This window comes from Oculina patagonica, unplaced genomic scaffold (genome assembly GCF_052425735.1).
Source record: "Oculina patagonica isolate OP01 unplaced genomic scaffold, crgOcupat unplaced421, whole genome shotgun sequence".
Lineage (NCBI taxonomy): Eukaryota > Metazoa > Cnidaria > Anthozoa > Scleractinia > Oculinidae > Oculina > Oculina patagonica.
Window position 1 is genome coordinate 1 of NW_027558278.1, and position 11,974 is coordinate 11,974.

The 11,974-nt window shown below is 38.0% G+C and overlaps 1 protein-coding gene across 5 annotated transcripts; it reads right to left on the reverse strand.

Moving 5' to 3' along the window:
* Positions 1 to 2,089: 2,089 nt before the first annotated feature.
* LOC144640705 (uncharacterized) lies at positions 2,090 to 8,264 on the reverse strand. 5 transcript variants are annotated; one of them, XM_078499790.1, is made up of 5 exons: positions 8,226 to 8,264; positions 7,588 to 7,664; positions 4,428 to 4,597; positions 3,353 to 3,479; positions 2,090 to 2,283 (listed from the first exon to the last, which is right to left on the reverse strand). In XM_078499790.1, exons 2-5 carry the CDS (start codon positions 7,652 to 7,654, stop codon positions 2,123 to 2,125), a joined length of 525 nt encoding a protein of 174 aa, XP_078355916.1. In that variant the 5' UTR covers positions 7,655 to 7,664; positions 8,226 to 8,264; the 3' UTR covers positions 2,090 to 2,122. The 5 variants fall into 5 exon arrangements, with proteins under 5 accessions (XP_078355916.1, XP_078355915.1, XP_078355917.1 ...); XM_078499789.1 differs by having other exon boundaries at positions 7,588 to 7,687; XM_078499791.1 differs by having other exon boundaries at positions 3,353 to 3,476; positions 7,588 to 7,687; positions 8,226 to 8,263.
* Between the last annotated feature and the right edge of the window lie 3,710 nt (positions 8,265 to 11,974).

An 11,974-nucleotide genomic window follows, 5' to 3' on the forward strand; every position in this document is an offset into this window, starting at 1 on the left:
TACTAGTTATGCAACGCTTTCGAGTGGTATACTATGGAATATCCCACGAGTCACTTGTATTTTCTCGGCATACACACGAGCCTTTAGGCGAGTGTGTATACAAAGAAAATACAAGTGACAAGTGGGATATTCCATAGTATACCACGAGAAAGTGTTGTGTAACTATTTTATACCATGCCATAGAAAATACGCTTACTAAATTTCGTCGAGAATACAATCGCAGCGCACGATGGGAAGGTTGGGTTGAATACCGTCGAATATACAACGGCTTTCCTGTATTCTGATTGGCTGTATTTTCTATGGCATGGTATAAATCAGGGCTCAAAATAATTTTTGGATACTGACCGGTCATGTTGACCGGCCAAATCAATTTTTGCTCGGTCATGTCTCGTTTTTGACCGGTCAAAATATTGAGTATTTTCTTTGAAGCAATAGCCTATTCTGCCAAAAATTTCGCCTCATAAGCTAAAACACTTGTTGTTAAAGAGTATCAATAAGGCTTAAATGTTTTGATCGCTAAACGTGTCATTTTATTATGTTTGCTTTTTGAATTTCCATTTCTTCTGCGTTCTACTCTACATAAAACAAAATGCTCAGTAGCCGTAATGTTATGTTACTCTGCAAGTTTTACATTATTTAACGACTTACGAGTGGAGGCGATCTTGGTTGTAAGCACTTTACTGGTCTTTACTACCGAACACTAAAATAATAGTATTAATAGCAGACGTTGATTGATGCCATGTTCATTGTTGTCTGTTTAGCGTATTTACAGACGTGGATGTTTCCTGTTTTTATTTAAGCAAACCACTAACAAATCCGCGTGACCGTCTTATCTGTATTCTACAAATTTGTGACTGCAAGAGCTTGCTGCTATGATATGAAATGATTTTACTGTAAAATTTCAAGAAAAACTGCGAATACATTTTTTTTGTGTTATTTATTTGAAAGCCGTGTACGTGACCGGTCAAAATGACCGCCCAACCAAAATTTTGTCCGGACAAATCGTCATTTTGGCCGGACATTGTCCTTTGACCGGCCGTTATTTTGAGCCCTGTAAATATATATGTTGTGGTTTAATTTTATCTTTGGTTTAAAATTTTTCAAACCAGTTTGAATTTTATTTCCCTTTGTTTCAGTTTATGATAATGAATATGAGACAATAGAAAATAAAAATCAAACTGGTTTGAATAATTTTAAACCAAATATAAAATTAAACCACAACATATATATGCTCTACTTTTTGCAATGTTGCGTGACATCTATAATACTTAGAAAGCCTATTTACTTCTTCCATTAAAATAGACTTTTCATTCTAGATTCTATTTCTAAAATTAACACGCTCAGACACACTGTACTCAGACAAACGAATTCAAACCTCTAAACAAATGTCCACTGCAGGACGACATTGACAGCACCTTACAAATGGTTCTTTGGCGACTCCACGGCACACAAAACACTCGTGACTGTCTTCACAGACTAACTGAGTCTCTGGAGAAAGGAAAATCACCTTTAACTATCAAAATGTACAAAAATTTGAACAGTTTAGAAAAAAATTACTACAGCAATTTCGGATACTAACCTTCCACGAGAACAGCCATTTTGAGATCCGCGCGTCTTTTCATGTGGTGGAGTCTGGAACGAGAGCTCAGGCTCCTCGCAAATATCGCACATCTTTCCAGGGGTAGAGGGGTAGGGTAACAATATTTGTAAAAGAATCTCTCCCTTCTTTAGTACTGTTATGTCTATGATCCCTATCTCAGCCCTTGAGTGATCTCTAGGTTTATTTTTTCTCAAAAGGATTTTTTCAATGGAGTCTTTTCGGATGGGCTTTTACGTCGGTTTAGTTGGCTTCTGTGTTTTTTCTGTGTTATAACAAGTCAGTTAAAAACGATCTAAAAGCCCTTGGGATTATATGGAAGGTATTTCAGGAAAGCATAAAGAGATTTTGGAGTTAATTTTCCAAAGCAGGGGACTTGGGTGGCTCTTTTTAATTATATATTCTAAAGTTTGAGGATAATTATAATCTCTGAGGTAGCTCAGCAAAGTCGTAACCCACACCGGCCAGCAAAATCAACAGACTGGCAAAATCTTCCTTCAAATGCTATTTTTATTATTCAATCTTCTAAATCAGGAACAGTAAAAAGATCGATAACAAAACGATCATGGGTTGTGATTGTTGTCTTGTACTGAATTTCGTGTTCTTCCAAGTCTGCGCCTTAATCTTTCCATTACTTGTGTGAAGCGCTGGTTTATTGCCTTCAGTGAAGTTCTCTCTGGTGAGGCCTGGAAACCAAGTGGGAAAGAAAACCTTAAGGGACGGACCATTATTTTTTTGGAGGGAGGGGGGATGAAAAATATTGAAAAAAATTGTTTGCAGGGCCTGGAAAGACAAAATAAATTGTTTGCAAACACGATATGTATAACAAAAAATAGTAAGAATTTCGAAAATTAATGTTTGCAGAGGTGCATAAACCAAAAAAAAAAAAAGTTTGCAGAGGAAAATTTTTCACCCCCCACCCCCCTCCAAGAAAATAATGGTCCGTCCCTAAGTCCTGACCAAACGGCAACGCAAGTTGAGAACTTGCGTCCACTTGCGTCTCCGTTTGGCCAGGACTTGCGTGCACTTGCGTTGACTTGCGTTGACTTTGGTGGAGATCAAATTTGCACTTAAGTTAACCGAATTTTTCACCGTTTGGTCACCCATCGCAATGCAAGTCAACGCATTTTTTTGTAGTTTGCTTAAAATACTGAATTGCACATCGTAGCATTTAAAAAGACTTTTTGCAAACTTGCGCGCATTTGCGACAAACTTGCGTGTCCGTTTGGCCACCCAACGCAAGTCTGTACGCAAGCTGAACTTGCGACTACTTGCGTAAAATTAAGGAGGGTGATAAGTCGATTAACTCATGATACATCTGTAAGCTTTGCCTGCGCCAAAAAGTGCATTATTTTAGCACTTTTGATCGTCGCATTTTCTGGACTGAGAATCAGATCACCGAAATACAAATTAAGGTCGTTCGTGCGAAAATCTTCTAACATTGATTTTTTCCTGAAACTTTTATCACTGTAAGATCAGGGGGGGGGGGGGGGGGGGGAAATTCGTTGCGGAGATAACATATCTAAAAAACCACCCTATAAATCTGAAAAATGACGCTTCCGTTACTGAATTATGGTTGCAGTGTCCGTTTGTCCAAAAATTATTACACATAATTCCCTTAAATTCAATTGTCTCTGGCAAAAATTGTTCATGTGGATATATTAATCAAATTGATTCAACTTTTAAACTCAATCTTTTCATTTAGCGATCGCAATATCTTCATTTCTAAGCTTTTGTGCAAAATTGTTTTTATACCTACTATTTTTATTCTTTCCTCCAGCGTTTGTCGTTCCCTTTGTTCTTTTTGCAGCTTGGACTGAAGGAGTTTTACATTGTAAGAAAGCTCTTCTTCCTTGGCAATGTGTTCTTGTCTTTCTTTCTGCTGAAGGATGATAAGAACCTTGAGGTACTGCATCACTCGCTCGCTCAGTCATTACGGTATGCAGGAATTAAATGATAATGATAATAATGATAATGAATTTATATAGCGCATTTTTCATATATATATATATGTTCAAATGCGCTGTACACATACTGTAATTTACTACACAAGGCCAGACCACAACACCGGGAGCTTCGTGCCCTACTCTTTGCAAATAGTGTGTGGGTTCTTTAACGTCCCCTGTGATAAGACTGAAGATACAGGAGACGGGACCTACGGTTTATCGTCCTTTTCCGAGAAGACTAGAATGTCTAACCATTTGCAGATGTAATTACAAAGGATGCACATTCTCCTCAGTTATTTTAAGACCCTGAGTGTTGGTCCGGTCTGGGGTTCGAACCCACGACCTCTCGCACAGCAGTCCGGCGCTCTACCAACTGAGCTAACCAGGCGGCGGTTGCAACGAATCAATAATATAGAACACTCCAAATAAATTAGCCTGTTCCAGGCTTTCGGTTTGTGGGGGGGGGGGGGGGTGCGAAAAACACGGGTGGGCGAGGAAAAAAACGAGGCGGGACGAAGGCGAGAGAAGGCTCGACATCGTCCCCCTTCGTTTTATTCCTCGTTTTTCGCACTCCTACACAAACGAGAGCCTGTAACAGGCTACAAATAAGTAAGACACCATGTTCAGTTTCACTCCCTAGTTAATAGAGCGGTTTTTATTTCAGTATCAGAGGTTACCCTGGGTGTCAGAGGTGACGGCCTTCGTCCACCGAATTGAATCCACCGCGCACGTAAAAAATCCTCTGGTACCCAGGGTACAGGGATCAATGAATTGTCCGTGTCCCCTGTGATTGGCTAGCTAATGGTGTGATTACTTTAGTTTTGATTTTTTACACTAAATTTGAAACCGCTTTATCGTGTACATTGAGCGTACAATCACTTTACCATTGTTGCTGTCAGCTTTTCATTCAACTGATTAAACTTGCATTCCTCTCCGCGTAAAGCATCCCTGAAGCCACGCATTTCATGCTCCATGTTTTTGATTCTATTCTTTAGGTTTCTGTTCTCTACAAGTAGAAGAAGGTTACGGTGTTTCGTCTTTTGCAGGAGCGAATCTGCAAAAAAATGGAGTCAGTTTTTAAATAACTTAGAAAGACTAAGCCCATATTACCACGGCATTACCGCTGCATTCTCTTTCTTTTTTTCTTTTTTCTTTATTTACAACACAAACGTACTAATACTTACATATATATAAGATATTACAATACTTCTCTTTCTTCACGGGATTCAGCTACGATCACCATATTCTACCTTGACTTTCATAAACGCGCCTGCTACCCACGGGTAAGCTTTCTGCTGGGGATAGAAATTTCCTTCTCCGTATCTATTCCCCCAGCCGGTCAAGCAAACTAGTTTCAGTAATTAACTTAGTTAAATTCAGTTCCGTTAATAGCATATTTCCCTAAAACTAGTTACTAAAATTTTACAATTATCTCTGGTCGTGCACGTTGCAACTAAGCGGCCATCACAAACAGACTATAGATCAGACTCAATATCGCACTGAGATGTGTCAGGGGAACGGCCGCCTAATGACTCCGACAGCAAGATCGTTCACCTTATTGTTAATTATTTTCGCGGGCACTTACAGTGCGGCTACTGTAACCGGGGTCACCCAGACAAAGTTAACCAATCACAAAGCAGAACGGAAACAATAAATTTCAGCATTTTTTCCTTCAGCCAATGAAATGTCGAGTACAGAACAAAGAAATTTCAACTTCTTCGTTCGCCACGAAAACACATCAATGCTAAATTTTGGCTGTATGGCGCTGGATTTTCAATGAACTTCGATTGCATCCCTTTTGAGCTTGAGTAGTTGTGACAGCACAAGTTGGAAAGTAAATATCAGCGACATTAATGAAAGAGGAGTTCGAAACTGTGTCAAAACAGGGAAAGCAATGGCCGTGCTATATGTCTCCAGACGTAAAAGTGCGTGGCGGAGTTCGCTCGTGACAATTTCAAACAAATTCCTCTACGGCATCAACCGGAGTTTTGGTGGTACCATTTGGAAAATAAATGCACGTAAGGCCAGCAAAGGAAGACATTCTAAAGTGTATAACGTACCAGAGAAAGCGACGATGACAACATTTTTTTTCACTTGACACAATAAAATGTCAGTTGAGTAAAAAACAGTAAAATTTCATTTTGTTCACTCGTGAAGCTATTTACTTTATATGTTGAATGGAGCATTAGCTAGCGTTGACGTTTCGATTTAAAATTTTAGTGGTTTCACATGCTGTACAGATGAATGTCATTTGTCATGCAAGTTTGCAAGAATCGATTTCAATCTCTGTGAAAGCAGTGAACGCGATGGTCGTTTGTTTGGACAGACTGTGTGGTGGAATTGATTCTCGGAAAAAATAAAACTTTATAGCCGGCTGTTTCAGTGTTTTCTCGCAATTGTAACAATGCAGAAAACAGAACACATTCCAAACAGGAACATCGGTAATGTTTTCATTTATAACTAGCAAGTGAAACTGTTCTTTAAACTTCATCCATCTTTCGACGTGCTAAAGAGCAAGACGGATCGAAATCCGCCAATCACAGCCCACTAGCATGACCTTCTGAACTTGTGGGTCATTTGTATGTAACCAACAACGGTGGTGGGGACTTTTCTCGGAAAAATCGAAGCTTCCCTGCCGTACAAATGAGCCACCAATTTTAAACTGTTTTAAAGCAAAGTTGAGGTGCCCGAGAGAGCCAACCGGCGGCTAAGTTTGAAAATTTCAAAGACGCTATACACTCCTTATCATGCAAGACCAACAACTCGACAAGCTTGTGAAGGAATTTGTTTCGAAAAGAAATAAATTCAGATAAAAATAAATAAATGATCAAAGTATGTTAGTGTTGAAAACATCACCGATGTTCCTGTTCGTAATTTATTCTGTGTCTTGCATTGTTTATACAATTGCAAGAAAAACTAAAACAGCCAGCAATTAAGTTTTATTTTTCCCGAGAATAAAATTCTAACAAAGGTCCGTCGCGTTCACTGCTTTCACAAATCGATTCTTGCAAACTTGCATGACGAATGACATTCATTTGTACAGCATGTGAAACCACTAAAATTTTAAATCGAAACGTCAACGCTAGCTAACGCTCCATTCAACATATAAAGTAAAAAGCTTCACGAGTGAACAAAATGAAAGTTTACTGTTTTTTACTCAACTGACATTTTATTGTGTCAAGTGAAAAAAAATGTTGTCATCGTCGCTTTCTCTGGTACGTTATGCACTTTAGAATGTCTTCCTTTGCTGGCCTTACGTGCATTTATTTTCCAAATGGTACCACCAAAACTCCGGTTGATGCCGTAGAGGAATTTGTTTGAAATTGTCACGAGCGAACTCCGCCACGCACTTTTACGTCTGGAGACATATGACATGGCCGTTGCTTTCCCTGTTTTGACACAGTTTCTAACTCCTCTTTCATTAATGTCGCTGATATTTACTTTCCAACTTGTGCTGTCACAACTACTCAAGCTCAAAAGGGATGCAATCGAAGTTCATTGAAAATCCAGCGCCATACAGCCAAAATTTAGCATTGATGTGTTTTCGTGGCGAACGAAGAAGTTGAAAATTTCTTTGTTCTGTACTCGACATTTCATTGGCTGAAGGAAAAAATGCTGAAATTTATTGTTTCCGTTCTGCTTTGTGATTGGTTAACTTTGTCTGGGTGACCCCGGTTACAGTAGCCGCACTGTAATTTCGCGAAAATGGAACAGGAATTTTTTGCGAGACTTAATTTTCGCGATTTGGCCAAAAATACGTAATTAGCATAAAAAATACAATAGAAATCGTTTAGAATTAATTTTCGCGGGTCTTTTATTTCGCGATTTTCAAAAAATCGCGAAAATCGCGAAAATTAAGTCCCGCGAAAATAAGTAACAATAAGGTAGTTGAGATATTAAAACCAAAAACTTGAAAGGCGTGCAAAATAACTTACACCGTAATAAAAATGTAAGCATTTACAGGGAGATAAAGTCGCAAATAAAAACAGCGTAATGGAGCGAGAATCAATCCCCCAAAAAGCGTTCTAAGATGTACTGACTTACCACAGATTTCATATTTTTGATCACTGTTGAGACCTTCCCAACCTAATGGCAGCACACTTTCTATCATGATTGCGTTCCTGTATGAAATTACACCCTGCAACTGACCACATGACGTTTGCAGAAAGCAGGAAAAAAAAGAAATTATTCTATTTTCCCTGTAGCTAATATTAATAAAACAGTAATTTATACTAACATAAAAAGGTATTGCGCTAATGTAATACAATAAAATGCATGTTCTCAATTTTCTCGATTTGGAAATCCGCACTTATTTTAGACTTTGCGTGTGTAAGAAGCTTGATGAAAATGTCTTTGCATCTAAGATTAAATTACTTCAACATGAAATGAACCCAACAACTTTTCATAAGTGGTTACTTTTCATGTATTCAAGTTATCCCAGTGCAGCAAGCAAAATACTGATTGCAGAGTTTTAGGATTAAGAACTCAAATCAGTCTCACTTTGAGCCAATAAACTTGATTAGATAACATAAGTTAAGCCCTTTCATTTTCCGCCGGAAAAGATTGTAACGGTATATATTTTACTTAGCTTTAAAACAGAAATAAAAACAGCGACATACACTAAATTGGTAATTGGAAACCAGTTCCAGTAAAGCAAAATTCGCTTGCAGTAACAAACATACCTGAGTCAGCCCTTGTAAATCACAAAAGATTCATTGGTTCTTTTGTGACGTCACATAATTGTTCTCGTTTCTCGGCATCATTTGCTGCGCGAGCGAAGCTTCCTCTTTGCAATCTTTTCACGTCTAAGAACAGTTCAAAAAACAGTTCACTTCGGTTAGGTTTGAACTGTGGACTTCACAGTATTCTTGTTTTGGTAACAAGAATTCAACTGCAAAATGAAGTTTTAAATGCTGCGTTTTAGCGCGTGTAAGCGCAAAACACAATTAAATTTCCAAGCCTTTGACTTATATGCCTGCTTATCTCGAACCGTTTGCGGTTTCTCTTGAGATCTAGTTCTAACCTAAAGACCCACTTTCTCATGCTGTAATAACGGTGCTGACTGAACAGCTAAATCTTAGCTGGAGAGCGGATTTCTAACACCAAACAGATACTACTTAGATAATACGTCCTATGCAATGAACTCGATCTCGCCAAAACTTTCAAAAGCGTGTTTTTTCCGACGGCTCTTTACGTGGGAAACAGTTTGCGTTCGCCTTTTACCGTGACACGTGGTTCTTGGACTTTGCCCTCGACCCCACAACATGGCGCCAACGAACTTGATTTTGCGAGAACCTTAAAAAACGTTCTTTCACGATTGCCCGAGGGTAAAATCGTTTGCGCGCGTCTTGCACGCGTTTTATAGTGACGCGTGGTCCTTTGGCTGCGCTATCGGGCCACAAAGTGGCGTCAAGGCAGTCAAGGAACTCATTTGCGCCAAAGCTTTCAATAACGCAATCTCTTGACTTGCCCCAGGAAGGAAAATCGTTTGCGCGCGTTTTGGACGCGTTTTATAGTGACACGTGGTTCTTGGGCTCCGCTATTGGCCCACAAAGTGGCGTCAAGGCAGTCAAGGAACTCGTTTGCGCGCTTCCAATAACGCAATCTCTTGACTTGCCCCAAGAAGGAAAATCATTTGCGCGCGTTTGGTCCTTCGGCGACGACGTTGGACTCACCAAATGGCGTCAACAACCTCGATCGCGCCAAAACTTTAAAAAACGCGTTTTCTCGAGTAGAAACAAGAGGCGAACTCGTTTGCGCGGCTTATGGACACGTATTATCGTGTCAAGTCTGCCACGGGGTCCTTGGGTTACGACCTCGGACCCACCAATTAGCACCAAAGAAAAACTCGCACCGAAACTTGGAAAACACGTTTAACCTACTAGCCCCAAGAAAATAAATAGTTTGCTCGCGTTTTGGACGTTTTTTACCGTGTCAAGTCTGCTACGTAAATTGCACCTGGTAAAAGATGAGATTGCTCGTTCTGGGAATGCAAGTTTTTGCGTTCAAAACCCAAGTTGTAACAGATAACATATTTTATGGCATGTAACGTTCTCATGTCCTATGTCCTACGTACTGTTGAAGTCATGGGAAATTATTACAACATCATCATAAGTTCTAATTTGAACAGATGAAGAAACTCAACATTTGCAATTTAATCGTGTTTGGTCAGCTTGGGCTGTTCAATTTAGCATAAACGTATTATTTCTTCTCCTACCTTACGTTTCAGGCTTCAATAACACAACTCAAGACCAAGACAAACTTTATAACCTCTTTAGCACTTAAAACACAAAGTATAATTATATTTTTAGTAAATATTTTTGGTAAAATTATTCAGAAGTTTTAAAAATACAAACCTAAAAGAACAAAACTGCCTTCAAGTGAGCATCATGTTATTACGAAAATAATGCAAACGTAGAATTGATGGGTACAAATGAGTAGTACTAATCAAGAATTAACTTATACCAAAACGCGAGATTAACTATACTTTAAAGTGTTTTGGCTGCTTTTGCATGCTTGTGTGTAATTTTTTTTGTGTGTGTGAGAAGAAAATTAAAGAACAGCTAAATATAAATAATTTTTAAGATCGAGTATTCATTTCAGTGTTATTTAAATGCTCTCTATAATGACGTAAATATCATAGCTGCTAGATTTTAATTAAAACGAGAGTTACAACTGACGTTAATTTTGCACGCAAGTGCAGTAATTGATTCAGATTTCATGGTTGTGATACGACACACAGCTGAACTAAAATGTACTCCACTGTATGCCTTGTTGTCTTGAGCCTATTTTTCTTCCCATCCCTTTGTGAAGGTAAGTATCAGTTGTCGAATTTAAAGGATCTTTATCAAGTAGTCTCTCAGTGAGTCTCCGTTTATCAACGATATTTATAGAAAAGATAGTATCCCCTCAAGTCCACGAAGATGGACTGTGATGAAATATAGGTTCTAGTCTCTTTCTTAGCTATTTAATTATTATATAGGCCATTTGTAAAAATACCATAATATTCTTTGTCGTACCTCCAAAATTTTGGATAAGCATTGTTTTTAATTTCTCTTGGGACAGCAAGAGAAATTGAAAACATGCTTATGCAAAATTTTGGAGGGACAACAAAGAGTATTATGGTGTATTTGAAAATGGCCTATTCTTTGAACGCTACCCTTAGACACTATTATCATGACACAGATTTTAAATCGCCGTGTTTATGTTATTGTTCATTTAACATTTGTTAGATGATGGATAAAATAAATGTGATAATTATACACACTATTGAAATTAAGACACCAGGATTTCCAAACAGTTTAAAGTTCAATCATTCTCACCTTTTAAAAGTTGTTCCACTAATATGTCACTATAAGGTTATTTGGTATCACACCAATTCTACGAGAAGTAAGGGGCTTGTGGCAAGCCAAAGTGCAAGTCATTTAATGTTACAAAGAATAAAATTTGATCAGACAGCAGGAAACTTTAAAATAATTAGATAGAAAAAAAGGAAACTAGTCGCTCATAAAGGAGTAGGGCTTGTTAAGACTGGAGAAGAAAAAAATTAAAATAAATTGTGAAATCACAAATTTTCATACAGTCGGAACAAAAATAAAATGCAAATTGTTTTTTGTAACAGCAGAGATTGCTGGTTCTCGGAATCCATGTTTCTTGCGTTCAAAATCCAAAATGTAACAGTTATAATATATTTTATAGTATGAAACGGTCTCATGCCCTATGTTAACGACTGTTTATGTCAGGAAAAAGTTTCACAACAACATCATCATCAGGGCTGATTTGATCAGCTGGAGAAAGTCAAAATTTGCAATTTAATCGTGTTTGATCGATCAGCCTTGGTTGTTTAAATCTCATCAGCATTGAGTTATCAGTTCTACTTCTACTCTACATATTAGACTACAATAAATTAGTTCTATGAGGACAAAACTGCCTTGAAACGATGATAACTAACTAACTAAATAAATAAATAAATAAATAAACAAATAATTAACTAAACAAAAAATTAAATAAATCCACCTTTTAAAGCTTTTGCTAAAAGCAAGAAACAGATAAAAGGATAGGAAAAAGTATATTTTAGTATTCCTAAGTTTTGTAAACTGGTAAAAGGCAACGTTTATTAGTGAACGCTTATAGTTACCATGGCAACAGATATGACGTCATAAACAATTTCAAAGCTCAGTTCAGCAAAAGCCCCACAAGAGTATACGTCATTTCTACCCGTGGTTAGAGCCAGAAAATGTTAATCTTTCACAGTTTTACATTCCGGATAAGAACCGTAAGAAACCCTTTCGAGCCTCCTTTACATCCGTTTCGTTCCACGACCAGGTTATTGGGTAGTAAAGGTTATAATCCCAGCAAAGGGCTTAAGGCGGAATCCATCCGGAAATCGAGTAATTTAAATTAAATTTAGTTGGGCAAAAATCGAGTACCA

Bases quoted from the DNA above. Each gene is read 5' to 3' on its own strand.
- LOC144640705 (XM_078499790.1), bottom strand. From the start codon at position 7,654: ATGATAGAAAGTGTGCTGCCATTAGGTTGGGAAGGTCTCAACAGTGAT. The intron at 4,598-7,587 runs GTAAGTCAGTAC...ATTTTTTTGCAG, and splicing joins TCAAAAATATGAAATCTGTG to ATTCGCTCCTGCAAAAGACG. The intron at 2,284-3,352 runs GTATAAAAACAA...CTTGGTTTCCAG, and splicing joins GGAAAGAATAAAAATAGTAG to GCCTCACCAGAGAGAACTTC.